Source organism: Salvelinus sp. IW2-2015, linkage group LG3 (genome assembly GCF_002910315.2).
Source record: "Salvelinus sp. IW2-2015 linkage group LG3, ASM291031v2, whole genome shotgun sequence".
Taxonomy (NCBI): domain Eukaryota; kingdom Metazoa; phylum Chordata; class Actinopteri; order Salmoniformes; family Salmonidae; genus Salvelinus; species Salvelinus sp. IW2-2015.
In genome coordinates, this window is record NC_036840.1 from 31,533,195 (window position 1) to 31,555,495 (window position 22,301).

The 22,301-nt window shown below is 41.6% G+C and overlaps 2 protein-coding genes across 2 annotated transcripts in view; both read left to right on the forward strand.

Annotated features, from left to right (window-relative positions):
- Positions 1–3,121, forward strand: part of LOC111954778 (regulator of G-protein signaling 12-like) — a 101,611-nt gene extending 98,490 nt beyond the window's left edge. The window contains exon 18 of the mRNA XM_023974695.2: positions 1,999–3,121. Coding sequence (XP_023830463.1) covers positions 1,999–2,336 — 338 coding nt within the window. The 3' untranslated portion in view covers positions 2,337–3,121. The remainder of the gene's footprint in view (positions 1–1,998) is intronic.
- Positions 3,122–6,384: 3,263 nt separating this feature from the next.
- Positions 6,385–22,301, forward strand: part of LOC111954789 (hepatocyte growth factor activator) — a 20,148-nt gene continuing 4,231 nt past the window's right edge. Inside the window, exons 1-11 of the mRNA XM_023974704.2 lie at positions 6,385–6,797; positions 6,952–7,015; positions 7,696–7,789; positions 9,832–9,905; positions 10,232–10,375; positions 10,679–10,810; positions 13,332–13,442; positions 13,739–13,913; positions 15,095–15,192; positions 18,691–18,976; positions 19,888–20,027. Coding sequence (XP_023830472.1) covers positions 6,744–6,797; positions 6,952–7,015; positions 7,696–7,789; positions 9,832–9,905; positions 10,232–10,375; positions 10,679–10,810; positions 13,332–13,442; positions 13,739–13,913; positions 15,095–15,192; positions 18,691–18,976; positions 19,888–20,027 — 1,372 coding nt within the window. The 5' untranslated portion in view covers positions 6,385–6,743. The remainder of the gene's footprint in view (positions 6,798–6,951; positions 7,016–7,695; positions 7,790–9,831; positions 9,906–10,231; positions 10,376–10,678; positions 10,811–13,331; positions 13,443–13,738; positions 13,914–15,094; positions 15,193–18,690; positions 18,977–19,887; positions 20,028–22,301) is intronic.

Genomic DNA, 22,301 nt, shown 5'->3' on the forward strand with positions numbered 1-22,301 from the left:
AAGGGCCACAGGAGGGATGAGGAGAAGTATTACTCATTGGAACTGTAATATCACAGTTACAGATGTAGCATCATCATTTGTTTCACTACTGGATTGGTTTCATAAAGCAACTATCTTCTCACTCTTGAACCCTCATTTCCTGCTTTGTAGGAACATTCTCAGCAACAAAAGAGTGATCAAATTAAGATCCTACATCTGTAGCTTTGGACTCGACTCACACTCTCTCAGTATCATAGAGAAGTGTTACAGCGGAACTGAATGAGTCGGCGCGCTCTAGAACCAATTCTTCTAATGTGATGTCTCATTACGTACACTGGCTTCAGTGCAGATATTCTTTCTCCATCTGTGATAGTCACTCTTGTCAACACTTGTCAAGATAAAAATACAGCTAAAAAAACACTGAAATGTGCCATGGCCATAGTGACACAGCTCCATTCTGACTACAGACTTCAATCTGGATCCAAAAATGCACCTTTGATAAAGTTCTGTATTATGTACCTCTGTTTGACAGTGTATCATCCTAGCAATGCAACACTGCTCAATTTTTGCACAAGTGCCACGTTTGGTTGACATCCAACACGTGGAGACCATAGTAGTCGAGCACGGTACACAGCGGACCTAATGAATAACCAGGAAGTTAAACAGTGTCCGTTTGTTCTTTTGAATCTAAGCAGACAAGCTGAAAGGCACGCATAGCCCTTGTTATGGTTGAGATGGTTTCATGTTGTTAGATCATAGGTCGCAATGATCTGATCTGAACTGGTCCTGGACCAGAAGCCATCAAGCCAAAATACTCGGAGCCTGATGCTTTGTCACCTACGGGTCACTGCTCTGAGATCAGCTCAATGGACATACTGCATTTCAAGGGTCAGAGCTCCATCATAATGGAGACGGAAAAAGCTCTTCCGGAGGGTTTCTTAAAAGGTTGTGTCTGGATTTTCTCCCCTCCCCCTTGGTTCCGCTGTTCACTCTTTTTGTCCTCTACCATCAAAAAAGGGCGTATGTCAAGACAACCCACTGCGGACAGATGTCAATTCAGCATCTATTCCACGTTGGTTCAATGTTATTTCATTTAAATGAAGTTGATTCAACCAGTGTTTGCTCAGTTGAAAAGCGCTGGTGGCCCTATGACTCTGTTTTACACTGATTATAACATGGATGATCAGATCCTCTGAAAGACTTCATACCACATGCACTGCAGTAAACCGTCAGTGAATCATTAGCAACAGTTTTGGGGAAGCTATACTAACGCTACCCTTAATGAAAACATATTTTACTTAACTGAAGTTACCTTGAAAAAGTAGTCCACTACATCCAAAATACTTTGTTCAAAATTGTCCTTTGTAAATCTGAATTGTCATCGACTACAAACTGCAAGAACAGTTTACTTTGGGCTCATATGTTAACAGAATGTAATTTAGCCTATTAAAGTCAAAAACAATTTGTTTCAAGTGACAATGTATTATTGTGTCATCTATGTTTCACCTATGTATTATTTTCTTGGTAGTGTTTAGTTCAGTAGTTAGTTAAACCGCTACATGGCTAAAAAGTTGTTAACTACTGAAAACACTACCAAGATTGGAATTTAGTTCAACTACCACCAAGCTACTGGAAATTGTAGTTCAATTACTACATGAACTACATGTAGTTTACTACTCCCCAACACTGATTAGCAATTATATTAACCAATTCATGATCGATTGGAGGCCTCAAGGCTGTGGAGTATTGGTACTTATCCTCTTTGTTGACCACTGTGGCGAATACTTCAGCTGGAACACAGTTGGAGAATCTCAATTGCATACTCCTCGCGTCCTCTCTCCTCGCCGTCTTCTCAAAACCCATTGGATGGGAAAGCCAGAGGTCCCACCCCTCTGACCTTCTCCCCCAATGGGTTTTTGAGGAGGCGAGGAGAGAGGACTCTAGAAGAATGCAATTGAGATTCTTCCAATGGCACATCCTTCTATTAATAATTCTCCCATCTCTCCCTTCCTTACCCAGAGAGAAGAAAAAGAGCATGTGCTCTTGACCGCTCTCACAAGAGGGCGCCGTGTCTTGGAGCACTCCGCTCTCAGCCTGCCCTGCAGGAGGTGATGGACGTGGAGGGAGTGTGTCTAGAGGAGGGGGAGGAGGAGGGGGAGGAGGGAGATAAGGTGGGGGAGGTCACCATCATCCGGGGAGAAGACTCCGAGCTCAGCCTCAGTTTCCAAGGGTATGCCACTGAGCTCCGGCAGTGCCAAAGCCGGATGAAGGTCTCCCAGGTGCCCCTCAACGCCCGCGACCAATCAGAGGGGATCCAAGACTCCAACACTGACATGTACAAGGCCACAATCGTGTGAGTTCTGAGGCTGAGCAACCTTCACCAGCACTTTCCAAGCTTGAGTCACTGTCTGTTCAAACAGGAACTTACTTGACAAACAAGGGACTTTAACCGCAAAAAGCTATTGATTTTCCCTCCAGAACTGATAGAATGTATAATAATTGTTTTGGTGAAATATATTGTATTATTTAACATTACTCTGGTGTGTGTTTAGTGGGTATACATGAAAAKAAAATGAATTGCCAGTTCAGATTGATGAACAATTTGGTAATAAACTACTGTTTGGGAATTTATCAAGGGACAGGCGACCTTGTTTAAAACATGGTTGCTGATACTGTAGGTACTGCAAGGCAGGGGCTATAGAACTTAACCTCTTTCAGGTAGATGAGAAGATAGGATTCACAAATTGTAGGAACACGAGAAACTCCTCGCAACTCTAGTACATTTTACTGTATTATTCTAGTCGGCAGGTAGCCTAGTGGTTAGAGCATTGGGCCAGTAACCGAAAGGTTGCTAGATTGAATCCCCGAGCTGACAAGGTAAACATCTGTCGTTCTGCCCCTGAACAAGGCAGTTAACCCAGTGTTCCTAGGCCGTCATTGTAAATAAGAATTTGTTCTTAACTGACTTGCCTAGTTAAATAAAGGTAAAATAAAAATATATATATATTCCACGCTTTCATTGGGAACAACAATATGATCCTTCTTCATATCTGTAAATGTACCATTACAGTATTATGATTGCCTTCATGTTTGGTTGTTGTTCAAATTCCACCCAATAAACATGCCTACCTTTATAATTCCAGCATGGAAGCCTCTGTCGTTAGTCATTTTGATTTCTGTATGGTAAGGAGTCATATGTTGAAGGGTTAAATTAAAGGGTCTGTAAYGGYTTTCTTCCTGGGATGAAGGAGAGGACCAACACGCAGCGCGGCTAGTGTTCAACATGATTTAATAAAGAATATATGAGAACACTACAAACAACAAAACAAGAAATGTGAAAACCGAAAACAGTCCTATCTGGTGCAGAACACAAAGACAGAAGACAACCACCCACAATCCCCAACACAAAACAAGCCACCTATATATGATTCTCAATCAGGGACAACGATTGACAGCTGCCTCTGATTGAGAACCATATTAGGCTGAACACAGAAACAGACAAACTAGACACACAACATAGAATGCCCACCCAGCTCACGTCCTGACCAACACTAAAACAAGCAAAACACATAAGCACTATGGTCAGGACGTGACAGGGTCAATCTGGGATTTCAAACAGCTCCACTTGATGGGGGTATGTTAGAAGAACTAAACTCACGAGGCATTTCTAAGTTATTTTCTTCAAGAATCAATGGCTATGTACTACCGTTCAAAAGTTCAGGGTCACTTAGAAATGTCCTTGTTTTTGAAAGAAAAGCWAATTTTTTGKCCATTAAAATAACGTAAAATTGATCAAAAATACAGTGTAGACATTGTTAATGTTGTAAATGACTATTGTAGCTGGAAACGGCTGATTTTTAATGGAATATCTACATACAGTAGGCATACCGAGGCCCATTATCAGCAACCATCACTCCTGTGTTCCAATGGCATGTTGTGTTAGCTAATCCAAGTTTATAATTTTAAAATGCTAATTGATCATTAGAAAACCCTTTTGCAATTATGTTAGCACAGCTGAAAACTGTTGTCCTGATTAAAGATTAAAGTCTTCTTAAAGTTTGATTAAAGTCTTCTTTAGACTAGTTTAGTATCTGGAGCATCAGCATTTGTGGGTTCGATTACAGGTTCAAAATGGCCAGAAACAAAGAACTTTCTTCTGAAACTCATCAGTCTATTCTTGTTCTGAGAAATTAAGGCTATTCCATGCGAGAATTTGCCAAGAAACTGAAGATATCGAACAAAGCTGTGTACTACTCCCTTCCCAGAAGAGCGCAAACTGGCTCTAACCAGAATAGAAAGAGGAGTGGGAGGCCCCGGTGCATAACTTGTGCTGATGATAACCATATGTATCTAACCCGGTTTCTGTGGATCCAGCTCTTACAGTAGATAGGAAAGAATGTAAGATCCCATTCCGTCAGGGAGGAAGCATTCACCACCACTGTATCACCATCAGTTCATCCAGACCTTGGTGAGTCCAGTGTCAGTCATCTCAGCTTATTGTTAGTCACTCTAGTATCCAGGGTTTGGAGAAACAAGCAACCACTTCAACCAAATACACACAACACAACATTGCCACACGTTTCCATTACTCAAAGAGGTACCTCACTCTTCTTGTACACTCAAAAGGGGTTTACGAAAACAACAATAAAACACACGCACGCATAGACACATCCACCACACACAAAAAGTGTGCAAGCACACGTGCACACACACACGCACACGACACGCACACACACGCACACACACACACACACACACACACACACACACACACACACACACACACACACACACACACACACACACACACACACACACACACACACACACACACACACACACACACACACACACACACACAACGATGTGTACTACTCCCTTCACAGAACATTAGAGTGTCTAGTTTGAGAAACAGATGCCTCACAAGTCCTCAACTGGCAGCTTCATCAAATAGTACCCGCAAAACACCAGTCTCAACGTCAACAGTGAAGAGGCGACTCTGGGATGCTGGCCTTCTAGGCAGAGTTGCAAAGAAAAAGCCATATCTCAGACTGGCCAATAAAAAATAAAAGATGGGCAAAATAACACAGACACTGGACAGAGGAAGATTGGAAAAAAGTGTTACGGACAGACTAATCTAAGTTGGAAAGGTGTTCGGATCACAAAGAAGAACATTCGTGAGACGCAGAAAAAATAGAAAGATGCTGTAGGAGTGCTTGACACCATCTGTCAAGCATGGTGGAGACAATGTGATGGTCTGGGGGTGCTTTGGTGGTGGTAAAATGGGAGATTTGTACAGGGTGAAAGCGATCTTGAAGAAGAAAGGCAATCGTTCCATTTTGCAACGCCATGCCATACCCTGTGGACGGCGCTTAATTGGAGCCAATTTCCTCCTGCAACAGGACAATGACCCAAAGCACAGCTCCAAACAATGCAATAACTATTTAGGGAATTAGCAGTCAGCTGGTATTCTGTCTATAATGGAGTGGCCAGCACAGTCACCGGATCTCAACCCTATTGAGCTGTTGTGGGAGCAGCTTGACCGTGTGGTACGTAAGAAGTGCTCATCAAGCCAATTCAACTTGTGGGAGGTGCTTCAGGAAGCAWGGGGTGAAATCTCATCAGTTTACCTCAACAAATTGACAACTAGAATGCGAAAGGTCTGCAATGCTGTAATTGCTGCAAATGGAGGATTCTTTGACGAAAGCAAAGTTTTTAGGACACAATTATTATTTCAATTAAAAATCATTATTTATAACCTTGTCAACGTCTTGACTATATTTCCTATTCATTTTGCAACTAATTTCATGTATGTTTTCCTGGAAAACAAGAACATTTCTAAGTGACCCCAAACTTTTGAAAGATTGTGTACATCATTAATTTCATTCCACAATAGATGTACAAATCTCAGATTGCCCCTTTAATGATTAATTTAGCTTGAGATAAAACATTTTTAGAATGCAAATCCTTGTTACCAAACCTGGTTCAAACATAGACCTGTAAAACCCTTATCGTTTGCTTTATAAGATTTTCACATTCCAAAATTCTCCTTGGTGTGTTTTGTCTTCTCAGTCTGTTTGCCCAGTTGGTCAGAATGGTAAATTATTAACAGTGTTAGTTATCATTAAAGTGAACAATTTCATATTTGAACCGCACATTATAACCCACTTTTTTTTACCGGTCTTGTAAACTGTCAGAAATCTTGTAAGAATAGGTCTCATTGTGTAATTTACTATAGCATCTGCAGGGATGTCAAATATTGCARCCTTGGAAAATTAGAGGCTTGGTTATGGGACAGTGGGTATTCTTGCCACAGCACGCCGCACTTGGAATGTTTACAACTCTGGGACGCTGCATGGCGACCAAGCTCAGATCGAGAGGAGGGACCCCGCACCGTCACCCGCCCCCATCTGCCAAAAGGTTACTTTCCATTACATCAAAATATCCGCTCTTTCAAGATCTTGCAGGTTTCATCGTGGGCGTGTCGCGAGGGAAAACGTTCGATGTTTTGCGTAGAATAATGACCATAACCGAAAAGTCTGTCTAATGACGAAATTGATTTACTCAATAGAGTTTGAGTTTATAGAGGACAGTATCGCTCTTGCAGGATTTCCCACGTTCTCAATGACCAAAAGCAGACTGAGTTCTCTGGAGTTGACAGATAAGACGTGACAACGTTTATCTAACGGACCTGCTTCAGGAAATTTACCTCAAAAAATTTTGCGCATGATATCTAAATCAGCGACCAAACAAACAAAAATATTATGATGCTATACTTTGTGTTACTTTTCCTACCGTATGTCCTCAGTGCACGGACGGTACGTGAATTTAAAAACAGTTATTTCTTACAATTATTGCAGTTCTAGAGCGCAACCAGTGAACCTTTTAGAGAGGCATATTTTTACGTGCGTAATTTGGAAACAAAGTAAACTAACAATGCATTACTTTAACTTTGTTTCACTTTGATAACAGCGAATGGTACTGCCTGGATATGAAACGTTACGTACGAGAAATGGGAACGACAATAGTCATAAAGGTAATTATTTCCTATTCACGTTAACAACACAAAGCACCTGTTTAATTGATTACAGCTTTGTGCGTAATCTTCACTATCCTGTAGCCTCTTTGTTTATGAAATGTTGAAATATCTTGTTTGTATAATAACTTTACACAATTGTACAATACAGCCCATCAACCATTTTACCAATCAAGAACTCAGAGATAATGATCTAATTTGTCGATGCAGTAGGAATCCAGTACTATTCAGTTTGTGTTAAGGGTCCACATCTCTTTTCATACCAGAACAATGATTAGGCTGTTTAAGGGAAGGATGAAGTTATGAGATTTATGCTGCCCTTCTACTGGGCCTCCACAGTAATATAACTTAATTGGGTCCTGGCTGGAGCCACTGTCAAACTCAAAGGATTCATTGTCCCTCTGGCGCCATGGGAGAACACCTGGTTGTTCATTAGCATATTCACATTAAATTGCCTCTATTCTGCCACAGTGTTTTTTTGTTTGTTGAGTTTTTACTTTGAATATGGTTTTTACTTCGAACTTGATCTTGTACGACAAACTTCATGAAAAAAGTTGAAATCAATTTTCAATTTTCTTGCAGAGAATGCAGAATTGACCACTAGAATATGTGTATAATAAAATATGATGACTTGTGCTGATGATAACCATATGTATCTAACCCTGTTTCTGTGGATCCAGCTCTTACAGTAGATAGGAAAGAATGTAAGTTCCCATTCCGTCAGGGAGGAAGCATTCACCACCACTGTATCACCATCAGTTCATCCAGACCTTGGTGAGTCCAGTGTCAGTCATCTCAGCTTATTGTTAGTCACTCTAGTATCCAGTGTTTTGGAGAAACAAACAACCACTTCAACCAAATACACACAACACAACATTGCCACACATTTCCATCACTTAAAGAGATACCTCACTCTTGTACATTCAAAAGGGTTTTCCCAGTTATTTTTTAGTTATTTTATTTTACCTTTATTTAACTAGGCAAGTCAGTTAAGAACAAATTCTTATTTTCAATGACGGCCTAGGAACAGTGGGTTAACTGCCTTGTTCAGGGGCAGAACGACAGATTTGTTGACTGGTGAGGTGACACAATCACACACGCATAAACACACACACAGACCATCCATCTCAATACCTTATATTACTATAATAAATATAATRACTTAATTATAGTCCTCATTAATCCAAAGGGAATTGCTCTAAAACACAATGAGGTGACTGTATGCAATCTTCCACGAGCTAATCACTATGTGACCTAATTCAGCTATCTTAAATGGCCTCATATGTCATCACTAGTCAGCACTGCTAATTTATTCACCATAAACTGTAATGAATATGCTATATGCTATAACATGTTTATAACACGGTTACTCTGGTTTTATAACCTGAGTTAATGGTTTAATGCAGTGGTGTAAAGTACTTAAGTAAAAATACTTTAAAGTACTACTTAAGTAATTTTTTGGGGTATCTGTACTTTACTTTACTATTTATATCTTTGACTACTTTTACTTTTACTTCACTACATTCCTTAAGATAATATTATACTTTTTACTCTATACATTTCCCTTGACACCCAAAAGTACTCGTTACATTTTGAATGCTTAGCAGGACAGGAAAATGGTCCAATTCACGTACTTATCAAGAGAACATCTCTGGTCATCCCTACTGCCTCTGATCTGGCGGACTCACTAAACACACATGCTTTGTTTGTAAATTATGTCTGAATGTTGGAGTGTACCTTTGGCTATCCGGAAATTGGTGCCGTCTGGTTTGCTTAATATAAGGAATTTGAAATGATTTATACTTTTACTTTTTATACTTTTTATACTTTTAGTAATTACATTTTCTTTTGATACTTAAGTATATTTTAAACCAATTACGTTTAGACTTTTACTCAAGTAGAATTTTACTGGGTGACTTTTACTTTTACTTSAGCTATTTTCTATTAATGTATCTTTACTTTTACTCAAGTATGACAATTGGGTACTTTTTCCACTACTGGTTTAATGGTGTATATTAATGATGTCATGTCTCAAAATACAGTCTTTACTTGTTTTGATTAAATTCTTGTATTGTGAAAACGATGAGACCACAGATGTGTGTCTCAATAACCACAGCTGTTGGACGGGAAGTGCTATGATATATGTCATCATCTGTGGAACTGCGCTGCGACTGCAGGGCAAATCCACTCAGGCTATGACAGGGCTATAGGCGTCTGCAAGTACGCACAACTAGGATGTMATTCAATATGGATGGTGTTCTTGCCCTCTTCCACTCAGTTCTCAATTAACAGCAAGAGCCTAGTGCTGGCTCATCTTTAACCGTGTGGGATTTTGAGGGTGTGTGTGTGCGTGTGTGTGTGTCCTCTTAGAACCTCAGCCGCTGGAAGTCCCTTTATCCCTTAGTTTTTTTTTCAAAGGTTTTTTAAACCCAATGTATTGGGTTTGATGTATTGGGTTTATGTAATGGACGAGGTTTTAGTTAGTGGGTGTGGATGGATGGGTGGATATCATTTTTGTCCAAAAAGGATTRAGGAAGTGCAACGTTATTAGGACCTTCTCCTCAATAAATCTTAAAGACAGTCATTATTAAATATGGTATCAGTTTCAAACCCACCTCCTGTACGTACAGTGCTACTTACTGAGACATACAGGTTTCTGAGRAATAAGGGTCCATTTTAGTATGCTCACAGTTCTTACCCAGGTGACTGCTAGTTGTCAATGCGCTGTTGATTTCTTATCTGACTCCTTGATCTCAATGGCTAAGTTGAAACTGTTGTGTGTGCTTTACAGGAATGTTTTTATTTCTGAATCATAGGTGTTCTCTGACGCACAATTTTGATCGGGACTTTCTGTGGGGATACTGTGCAGCTGTGACCACTCAACCCAGTGGTAAGAGGTCATTTCTGTAGAAACTATGGACAAGACTTCATGGTCTACTAAGTCTCTATTGTCTCTGTGTATGTATCTATAAAATCTTAGATACACATTTCCTGCTATTTATAGTACTGGTATGCATTATCATGTACTATCTTTCAATCCGTCTGAATCTTAGTGCGTTTTCCAAATGTTCTCTTACAGCTTTAAAGCTAATCATACTATACATACTGGTACATACTTGGTACATACTATATTCTGATGTTACTGATGTACTATACTGTTTCTTACTAATGTTTTCACTAATATAGTTCCTTGTGTATTTGTTTGATGTGTTTTAGTGTTCGTCCACTCATCACGCAGATTCACAGACTTGTGTCAGGTGAATCCATGTCAAAATGTCGGCATCTGCACTCTGGTCCCCCACAGACGCTCCTTTGAGTGCTCCTGTCCAGAGAACTTCACCGGGAGGCACTGTGATCAGAGTGAGTCACTCACTATCACACTTTCTATATGGACTTGTGTTTCAAAGTAGTTTCAATGAAACTGAAGCAGTTATACATTCAGCTTAGAGTCAATTGCCAATGGGGTTTTACTCTACATTTAGAGGTGTGGAGGTGGTAGAGAAACTGTCTACCCTCTTGAAAAATAGAGCATTGACCCATATCTTGCTCTTCACAGTGCCAAACACAAACGATGCCCCCTATCACCTCATTGACCTGTTCCCTTCCTCCTCCTCTCACATTTCACCCAACTACCTTTTATCCCTCTGTTCTCCCCTTTGTCAGGGAAGTGCTATGAAACCATACACCTGAGATATTATGACATCGGAGAATCCTGGGGAAGGATCTACCACCGTAATGTGGAACGGTGCACATGTGTGGACGGGGAGATCTCCTGTGAGAGAGTGCGCTATACCGGTAACGTTCATGCTTTCTTTCAACCTTTGTTGCTTTAGCCACTCCTTGCCATGTATTTTTTGTCTTGTTATCTTTTGTTAAAAATGCGAGTGGAACCTTAGACTTGATGAGGTGCTGTCTCATTTTGGAGAGCTTGATGAGGTGCTGCCCCACAGGGGCCCCTAAAACCTTTGGAGTATGAGGGCTTCTTTAGTAAATCTCCGTCTCAATACTTCCCATTCCGACATTCCTCAATCTCCCACACCTCTCAGATGATCAGGCTTTAGTCTCAGCTGTGTTGCCAAGCATCACACTGTTTTCTCAATGCCTTAATGGTTGGGGGCGGTTTGGGTGAGGCTACCAGGCCTTGAGAAAGCCAAAAAAACAAATCACCTCACATTTGTTCCCATAGAGCAGGGATGGGCAGCTTTGATAGGGGTGGGGGACACAAATAAATGGAACTCATCATGAGGGGCCGCAGTGGCTCGTGGGTCTGCGTACCACCCCCCACCTTGTGAGCGAAACATTTTAGATGCACCCCTCATGACAGTGAAGATAAATATTTTTAGTTTTAAAGTTAATTTCCAGCAATTCTGCATATTTTGCCATGGGGCTTAGAGAAAATGTTGCCGTTTGAAAGCAAGTTTGCAGCAATTCTACACATTTTGCCACGGGGCAGAGAGAAGATTTTGAAATGGTATAACACATTTTATGCAGTTCTACTCTTTTTGCCATGGGGCGGATAGAAAAATGTAAGGTTTTAAAGCAAATTTCCTGCAATTCTCCACATTTTGCCATGGGGTGGAGGGAAATGTTTGTGGTTTTGATAACTGATGATCAATGGGCCCAATCCCGGCGGTAGTTTCGCCATGCTTACTACAAGTTTAGATAGCTGGCTGTTAGACTAACTTACCAATCTAAACAATTTAGCTGACATGGTTAATTGAGTGACTGCTGATGCACAATCAAATTTTGAAATTGCACTTTCTGTATTCTTCAAACTCTCAACAGTAAGTTGAGACCCGGACAATTGGTTTGTGGGCCTACTATAGAGATACCAAAAGCAGGGTTGGCCGTCTCTTTGATTCTACTCTCCATGGTTACAAGTGTAGCCTTGCTGTAGCCTTGCTCCAGACCTTGATGAGTCCAGTGTCAGCCACCTCAGCTTATTGTTAGTCACTCTAGTATCCAGTGTTGCACACACGTTGCACACCTCACTCTTGTACACTCAAAGGGGTTTCCCAGTTTTGACTGTGAGGTGACACAATCACACACGCATAAACACACACACACACGCACACACACACACACACACACACACACACACACACACACACACACACACACACACACACACACACACACACCACACACACACACACACACACACACACACACACACACAACCACACACACACACCAACACACACCACACACACACACACACACACACAGAGAGAGAGAGAGGGACCCCACACTGTGTGGCACAAAAAAAGTACCTAACCACTAACCCCACAATGTCTGTGACCATCCATCTCAATACCTTATATTACTATAATAAATATAATTACTTAATTATAGTCCTCATTAATCCAGGGGGAATTGCTCTACAACACAATGAGGTGACTGTATGCAATCTTCCACGAGCTAATCACAAAGTGACATAATTGGGCTATCCTAAATGGCCTCATATGTCAGCACTGCTAATTTATGGGTTAATTGAGTGACTGCTGATGAAATTGCACCTTATTGCATTCTATTATTCTAATGCTTAACAGTAAATTGAGACCCCGACAATTGTTCCACGGGCCTACAAAAAGGGTGCCGCCAGTTGCCCATCCCTGCTATAGAGATACCAAAAGCAGGGTTGGCTGTCTCTTTCATTTTACTCTCCATGGTTACAAGTGTAACCTTGCTGTAGATGAAAAGACAGATTACATGACTCAACGTGACTCAGGAGGGGAGTGTGGGACACGCCCGAATCTCGCCGAAGGGTCTTTCATCTCAATGGGGGATGTTTTATGGGACTTACAAAAGAGAAGGCATTTTGGAGAGCCCGTTTGACCGGAACCTGTTTTGTCATGGTAGGAAGGATTTTTATAAGGTTATGCAAACAAATGGGATTTTGCGCTACCATTTACTGGCAGAACTTCCCCTTCGTCTAGTTTGGTACAGAAGGACTTGCCTTTTCCTGCTTCCACCTTGCTAGCCTGTTATGTAGGCTTTTCCCACTTATACTGTCCCCACAAGGCCACACCAAGAACTACATGTCAAATCTGACAACTACACCGGTGTCTGTGTTAGTGAATGCATTYCTCCCACTATACTTTTGCAACCCTGAACCATAAGCACTCTAATGTAGGTAGTCTACTGCTTCATGTTTGTTTTGGTCCAAGTTAACACCCTTAAAGCACTGATGCAAGACCAGCTCCTGTGTTTATCATGCAATGGTGGGAGGCAGGAAATGRGTGGTTGGAACTGATCCCAGTGCTGTGGTTTGTCATAATGTAATATACCTGATGTAGTGTGTAACTGTCTTCAGTCTGCAGTGAGAACCCCTGTGAGAACGATGGCACGTGCCGTCTCATCACAGCCACCAGGGAGGAGGTGTGTGCCTGCAGGCCTGGCTACAGTGGACCCTACTGTGGCATCGGTTAGTCCAACCGCTACATGCTAACACAGTTACATTTACATTGCTAGGTTAGCCTAGTTTAGCATAGCATAGCTTTAGCTTAGAATTACTAGTCTGAGCCAGAGGTCATTCACTGAGATAGAGAGTAGATTTTATGATGTTTATCTTACTCTGTGGTTACATGTAGACTATAAACATTTAGATATTCCAAAATAAAGCAAACCGACGGTCATGCACACGCTCTCATAAACAAACACATAAACACAGGAAACTGTGATATACTTATTTTCTTATCCCTCACATCTCTTGTTGTTCAGCTCCGGAGGAAGAGTGCTATGACAACAAGGGCATAGACTACCGTGGSGTGGTGAACACCACCGTCTCTGGTGCCCGCTGTCTGCCGTGGAACTCTGACCTGTTACATGATGAACTCCACATGGGCACTGTGGAGCGCGCCACCCTCAGGGGCTTGGGGGAACACTCCTACTGCAGGTGTGTGCGGCATTATGATGTCTTTATTTCTTTAAGTCTTTATTGACAACCAATCTGGCAACCCAGAACAGAAGTGTAAGTCTGTCTATGCTTCATGCCACCGATATCACAGCACTATCATTCGACTCCCCCCCCCTGTCTGTCTGTCTGTCTGTCTGTCTGTCTGTCCTGTCCTTGTCTGTTGTCTAGTCTGTCTGTCTGTCTGTCTGTCTGTCTGTCTGTCTGTCTGTCTGTCTGTCTGTTGTCTGTCTGTCCTGTCTGTCCTGTCTGTCTGTCTGTCTGTCTGTCTGTCTGTCTGTCTGTCTGTCTGTCTGTTCTGTCTGTCTGTCTGTCTGTCTGTCTGTCTGTCCTGTCTGTTCTGTCTGTCTGTCTGTCTGTCTGTCTGTCTGTCTGTCTGTCTGTCTGTCTGTCTGTCTGTCTGTCTGTCTGTTCTTGTCTGTCTGTCTGTCTGTCTGTCTGTCTGTCTGTCTGTCTGTCTGTCTGTCTGCTGTCTGTCTGTCTGTCTGTCTGTCTGTCTCGCTGTCTGTCTGTCGTCTGTCTGTCTGTCTGTCTGTCTGTCTGTCTGTCTGTTGTCTGTCCTGTTGTCTTCTGTGTGTGTGTGTGTGTGTGGTGTGTGTGTGTGTGTGTGTGTGTGTGTGTGTGTGTGTGTGTGTGTGTGGGTGTGGTGTGTGTGTGTGTCTGGTTTAGATGGTGATATGGTTATTCTACCAGCTACAGCCGTAGGAGGGGCTTCCCCCTCTGACTCTGGTTCTTCTTGTTTTTCAGTAGCATTCAAACTTTTTCAGCAGGGACCATTTTCTGGCGACCCCACCCCAAATATAATGAAGTAACCTTTAAAATCGGTATACTTATCAAAATGAAAAGAAACCGATAAATATATTTACTCGATAACATTATATTTTTCAAATTGTCTTTCTCTAAAACATTTGTATATTGTCCCATACAATAATCTGTACTCTGAATGTTTTGTTCCTAAAAAAWWWTTKTKKKKKGGAGAGAACCCCTGCGAGAACGATGAGAACAGTTTTGTCGCGACCCCGACTTTGAATACCACTGCTCTTGAGGTTTCTTTCTTCTTGGGATTTTTTCCTTGGAACTGTGCTTATGCTTGCTCTTTTGGGGTGCAGGCCGGGTTACTGTAAAGTGTGTCATAACACCAGCATAACATGTCCACTGTCCAGAAACCCAGACGGGGACAAGATGCCGTGGTGCTACACCCTCAATGACAGAGCCATCTCCTGGGAGAACTGTGACGTTCCGTCTTGTGTCATGCGTTTATGTGAGTAACATGAGTGCTATACTGGGGCGTCACGAAAGCAGTGTTTTTTTAGCTGCTACACTGGAGGCTTCATTTTWCCCAGCGTGAAAAGAGCGCAAACCACTTTATCAAGTGTTCTCAGGTGTGAGCCGTGTGTCGAAATTTTGAAAATAGAACCAGAGCATTATTTTATGCTGAGCTGAGCAAGCTTCTCGCGGAGAAGCACTGCTTACTCCCAGGTTTCATTGACAATAATAATGGGAGTGTTGTCACGCTTGGCAAAAGTTATGCGTCGAGTGTAACAGGGCTGGTTGACGCTTTAGAAGAAAGTGGGTGGAAGTGGGCACATGCTCCCAAGGGGTGTCAAATTTGAGGTTTTCAAAATCTATGTTATTCATTGAGTGAGATTGATTGTCATGACAATTTGCCACTGTACTCATCTGGTCATTTTGAGAAATGCCCTTGTCATCTCACTATGAATAACTTGTTAGATGACTGCATTTAAAGGATTGATTGATTATATCTTTGTGGATGAAGTTTACTTTAGAAAATAGAGTTGGGATAAATGAACCTGATATGAATGACASAGCTCAGCGAGTCTCTCTGATCCGTGAGGGGCTTTATTCTTGATCGAGGGTGAAATATGCATTTGTCAGTCTTCAATTTGTACTCCCTTAAAACCTTTAGGGGAGAGTGGGGTAAATTGAGCCAAGTTKAGACATCCTTGTTTCTAGGAAACCATACATGTATAATTTGACMAAATATTTAGGAAGAGGYCATCATTTCATGGAGTCTGAGGAGGAAGAAACCACATGGAAAAAGTGGTAAGTTAGGTAAAAAAAATAGAAGATTTTCACTAAGTCAAATTTATTTATTGTGTTTCATGATACTTGTATCTAAACCAAAGTATCTAGATAATTTTTGTAKATAATACTAACTAACTTGTTCTATATATCAGTTGGGGTCTCTATAAGCTTCAATATGAGGTCCTAAACCTAGCATGAAAGTGTATCCTTGTAGCTGTGTGAGCTAATAYAGCCAAAACATTTGCCTTGGAGTATATTGAGCCAATGGCCATCAGGTAAGTTGAGCAAATTGTTGAGCCAATGGCAAGTTGAGACAAATTGAAATGTTTTCTTCCCAGGAGTAATGCAAGRCATTATCGCTGGGATATGAGGTAATAACAGGGTCTGGCCTATGTTAAAAGTGTATAAAAAARTACAAAGTGTTTGTTAGTCACTCTAGTCACTCTAAAGACAAACAAGYGATTGTGATTGTGTTGAATTGTGTTTGGGAAATAAAGATAGACATGGTTTTAAAAATGTAGTGGTCATATTTCATTCAGTACAGAATTGTGTAGGCGACTTAACTTACCCTGTCCTGCAGSTCTATTTAGCCCATACCTGGGGTAAGTTGTGCCAAAAGACAATTTTGGGGGGAAAAGCTGTTTTCAAAACTGTAATGTTTACATGARTTCTGATCATTTCCAGGGATACACAACATMCTRAAATATATGTAGGTATCTTTGTTAGAATKAATACAATATTTCCCTTGAGGGAATGATGCTGAATGTAAAACATACCTCACCTTCCCCTACTGTATTATAATGAGTAATGAAGAGTTGGACAGCTTTTTGAATCTCACCAACAGCTGCATCTCATTTAAGTGGAATAGAACCATCTCTGTTTTTATATTCCACCAAAAATGTTATTCTCTGCTTTCACAGAACAGTGACATAACCCATGACACCTGCCCTACGTAAAATTCAAAGCTCAGCACTTTTTAATAAACAAATGGCCCWATTAGTGATAAAAAGAAGATTACTACACTTAACTTTCCTGTACGACTCAGAAGAGAATGCTATCTTGACACAGGTAGCCTAATGTTTAAATAGAAAGTTAGTCAGAATAGCTAAGAAAAATGTGTAAATTGAGATAAGGAAATTGAGAATCATTCAGAAAGTGCCAAATGCTTCTGCAGTAACTCGGCCAACTTGGCTCTGTTATATCGATGTCATGATGTCGTGGGTATGCACAGAAAGCAAAAAAAATGTTGGGCCAACTGCTATTCCACCACATCATTGAATGGTAATTGTTGGGTGGCAAATGGTATGCTAATCTGAATTTCTGGCAATGTGTTATTGGGATTCTTTTCAATACTTTCTATAAAACAGCTCTATTTGTTGGTTGTCTTTTCAGGGGGAAATGAGCCACTGGTAAAGTCCAAAATGTTAAGAAGAGGTATACTTAGAAGCCTTGTATGTAGCAATTAACTGTATGCTGGTAGGTAGTAATTGTAAGCCTAGTAGCAGCAGTAGTAGTGTTAGTAGTAGTTGTAGTAGTAGTAGTAGTAGTGTTAGTAGTAGTAGTAGTAGTAGTAGTAGTAGTAGTAGTAGCAGCATTAGTAGTAGCAGCAGCAGCACTAGTAGTAGTAGTAATAGAAGACTACTACTAGTAGTAGTTTAGTATTACCAGTTTATGACTAGTATTACCCTATCACATGTTGACAATGAAATCAGTGCTCTTCACAGTGAATGTGAACTGATTTGAAATGAAGCCCTTCTAAACTTAAATATGTAACATGCAGAAATCGCTCCCCCATTTCCTGGTTGCCAAAATTCTAATAGTTCACCTAATTTCAGTTTATGTGACAAATTAAGCAAGTATAGTGTAGAGAATCATTGTACCATCTAAATCGCTGTGAAATATATTTTCCATAACCAAACATATTATATTTGTACACCAGCTGTTTGAAGCTGGTGTACAAAAATGCAGGTAAAAGATGGAAAAATKAAACTTAAGAACTAAAAGCATAGAAATGGGACTTCTTAGACTTGCTTTAATGAGAATTTATATGTGAAGTTGGTCACTCCGGATTTGTATGAAATATGACCTACAGTTCCTTCAGAAAGTATTCACACCYCTTGACTTTTTCAAAATGTTGTTGTTACAGCCTGAATTTAAAATTGATTGAATGGATTTTTTGGGGGGTCATTGGCCTACACACAATACCCCATAATGTCAAAGTGTAAKCATGTTTTTCAAAAATKTTGAGTTMAAATATTAATGACCACTGATTGGCCAGCTCATCCTTCTCACGGCTATCACATCTGGAGCGGCAGGTAGCCTAGTGGTTAGAGTGTTGGGCCAGTAACCGAAAGGTTGCTAGATCAAATACCTGAGCTGACAAGCTAAAAATCTGTCATTCTGCCCCTAAACAAGACAGTTAACCCACTGTTCCTAGGCCATCATTGTAAATAAGAGTTTGTTCTTAACTGACTTGCCTAGTTAAATAAAGGTAAAATAAACATCATTCTCTATGAGGAAATAGCAAGTGTTTGTGAAACAGTCTGTTTGAGGCGGGGGAGTGTTTTTTCTTWAAATTATCCTTTGGCCACAAATACGAGTATAGGACGAGTCAACAATGTTATTTGGGTATAAGTTAACAGAATATGAACTTTAAAAGTGCCATTTTCCCTGGACAGTTACTTTAAGTCTGCTTCCCTGTTCCCTCACACAGCTTCTTCGCGGAGAGTGGTACAGGTGCCACGGCCGCCACCGCCACCTAACGTCCTCCCTGACACCAACCAAACCAATGACGCCAAGCCAGCCAAGAAGCCTGTGTGCGGAAAGAGGCATAAGAAGAGGATATCAGTGGCCAAGGGTCGCATCCTGGGTGGCAGCTCTGCCCTGCCCGGTACCCATCCCTGGATGGCAGCCCTCTACATAGGAGATGACAACTTCTGCGCGGGCACCCTGGTCTCGTCCTGCTGGGTGGTCTCTGCCGCACACTGCTTCTTTCGCAGGTACTGTRGAATTAGAAGATATAGACACTACACTACTACTTGGAGCATCCATTTGTGTTGATCATGTCGTCACCTATTTGGATTTTATGCCACAATGAGTCAGTTCTCTGTGGAACGGGTTCTAAATGGAACCGAAAAGGGTTCTACCTGGAACCAAAAAGGGTTCGTCAAAGGCTTCTCCTTTGACAGAATTGGAACCCTTTTAGGTTCTAGGTAGTACCTTTTATTGTAAGAGTGTACTCTTAGGGTGCTTCTTATTTTGTCACCTGTTTGTGTGGTATGCAACTGTGATTCAATTCTACCATGCTGCATTTCTTGAGGGACCATGTACAATAACAACTAGATGTTAAGCTTAGTAAGAAATAAAGAATGTCTGATCATTTCAATATTTGTATAGGTGTTTGCTTGGAATGGTTGCAATGGTACGTAAGGCAGCAGAGAATACGATGTTTAGTGTGCTAGCTTTCACATTCAACCTTCAACCTCACATTTTCTCACAGACACTCATGACTTTGACTTTAACATTGCCATTTTATGATCACAAACTACAGTATAATTAGACACAAATATTGAGTTTGAGTAAAAACTGAAGCGCTCTGGGAGGATTTTCCTTGWAGATTCCTCGTTACTATGGTCTTGGGTCTTTAGGTTTAAACTTTTCAGTCCAGGTGCCAGAGTAGGAGTGCTTAGGCTCAGTTTGACCTTTTTAAATCACAATGACTAAAATGACATGGACAAGGGGGACCTGATCTTAGATCAGCTACTCTGAGACACTTGATACAGACGGCCCCAGGACATAAGGCATTAATATCATACAAATGAAATGTAATTGTATTCAAGTGAATTCATGTGACATAATGGTCCACTACTAGCGACATAGAATGATGAGAAGGATGTGTTTCTGTCCTCAGTCCCCTTGTGTCGAAGATTCGTGTGATTCTGGGTCAGCATAACTTCAACGTTACATCTTCGGACACCAAAACCTTTGGAGTGGAGAAGTACATCTTTCCAGACCGTTTCTCTGTCTTCAATCCAACTCTCCATGACATTGGTAAATATACTATGTGTCACGCCCTGACCTTAGAGATCCTTATTCATTCTCTATGTTTGGTTAGGTCAGGGTGTGACTCGGGTGGGAGAATCTATGTTTTCTATTTCTTTGTTGTTTTTGCCGAGTGCGGTTCCCAATCAGAGGCAGCTGTCTATCGTTGTCTCTGATTGGGGATCATATAATAGTTGTCATTTTCCGTTTGGGTTTTGTGGGGTGTTGTTTTCCGTTTAGTATCTGTGCCTGACGGAACTGTTCGCTTTCGTTTTTGTATTCGTTATTTTTGTGATTCTTGACAAAAAAGATCATGAACACTTTCCACGCTGCACTTTGGTCTCATTCCGACGACAGCCGTTACACTATGTCACGCTCCTTTTCACTCTCACTGATTATTTGCATACACACACTCACACAAAGTTGACATTATTGCACATGCTCTAACACTGACTCACACCTGTCTCTTATACACATCTAGATGTGTATAAGAGACAGGACTGTGAGAGGCTTCCAGTACGTCTCCTCAGTCCGGTGAGACCTGTTCCGGCTCCACGTACGAAGCCTCCAGTGATGATCCATGGTCCGAAGCCTCCAGTGATGATCCATGGCACGAAGCCTCCAGTGATGATCCATGGCCCGGGGCCTGTAGTGATGATCCATGGCAAGGAGCCTGCAGCTAGGGTCCCCAGTCCGGAGTCTGCAGCGACGGTCCCCAGTCCGGAACCTCCAGCGACGATCTGCAGTCCAGAGCCTCTGGCGATGATCTACGGTCCGGAGGTCCCGGCGACGATCCCTGCACCGGAGGCGCCACCGAAGTGGGGGGAGCCTATAGCGGGGCAGGGTCTGCGTCCCGCACCGGAGCCCCCACCGAGAGTAGATGCCCACCCGGACCCTGCCCTATAGGTTCAGGTTTGCGGCCGGAGTCCGCACCTTTAGGGGGGGGGGGGGGTATTGTCACGCCCTGACCTTAGAGATCCTTATTTATTCTCTATGTTTGGTTAGGTCAGGGTGTGACTCGGGTGGGAGAATCTATGTTTTCTATTTCTTTGTTGTTTTTGCCTAGTGCGGTTCCCAATCAGAGGCAGCTGTCTATCGTTGTCTCTGATTGGGGATCATATAATAGTTGTCATTTTCCGTTTGGGTTTTGTGGGGTGTTGTTTTCCRTTTAGTATCTGTGCCTGACGGAACTGTTCGCTTTCGTTTTTGTATTCGTTATTTTTGTTTGAGTGATTCTTGACAATAAAGATCATGAACACTTTCCACGCTGCGCTTTGGTCTCATTCCGACGACAGCCGTTACACTATGTYACGCTCCTTTTCACTCTCACTGATTATTTGCATACACACACTCACACAAAGTTTACATTATTGCACATGCTCTAACACTGACTCACACACGTCTTCCTAGACTACAACACTCAGTCTACGTGTCTGCAGCGCACACTCTGTGCTCGCAGCTGTGCATCTTGGAACAGCTGTCTCCAATGTGAAGACACACACAGACACACACATACATTTGGGTATGACAGTGTCTGAGCATCTGTGTCCATTCAAAAGGTACTCCCTCACTTTTTTCTCTCTTTTCTGATCTTTCCCAATTTTACAAGAKCTATTTTCTGAAAGCAAAACAGACATTATTTAATAGTGGAGCAATCGTTCTGTGTTTTCATGATTCAAGATTTTGAATAACGACTACACTACATCATACAGCGTTCTTGTCATGCCCTGGCCTTAGTTATCTTTGTTTTCTTTATTATTTTGGTTAGGTCAGGGTGTGACATGGGGGATGTATGTGTTTTCGTCTTGTCTAGGGGTTTTGTATGTTTATGGGGTGTTTACTAGTCTAGGTGTTTGTATGTCTATGGTTGCCTAGATTGGTTCTCAATTAGAGGCAGCTGTTTATCGTTGTCTCTGATTGGGAACCATATTTAGGCAGCCATATTCCGTTGGGTATTTCGTGGTTATGTCTATATGTAAGTTGCTTGTGTCTTGTTTAATATATAGCTTCAGTTCGTTTGTTGTTTTGCATAGTTTGTTTCAGTGTTCTTTGTTTCGTTAAATAAATAGAAGAATGTATTCTTATCACGCTGCCGCTTGGTCCTCCTCTCTTCATCCAAACGACGAACGTGACAGAATTACCCACCACAACCGGACCAAGCGGCGTGAAAGGAAGCAGCGCTTTGTGGAGCAATGGACTTGGGAGGAAATATTAGACGGCAAGAGACCATGGGAACAGCCGGGTGAATATCGCCGCCCCAAGGCAGAACTGGAGGCAGCGAAA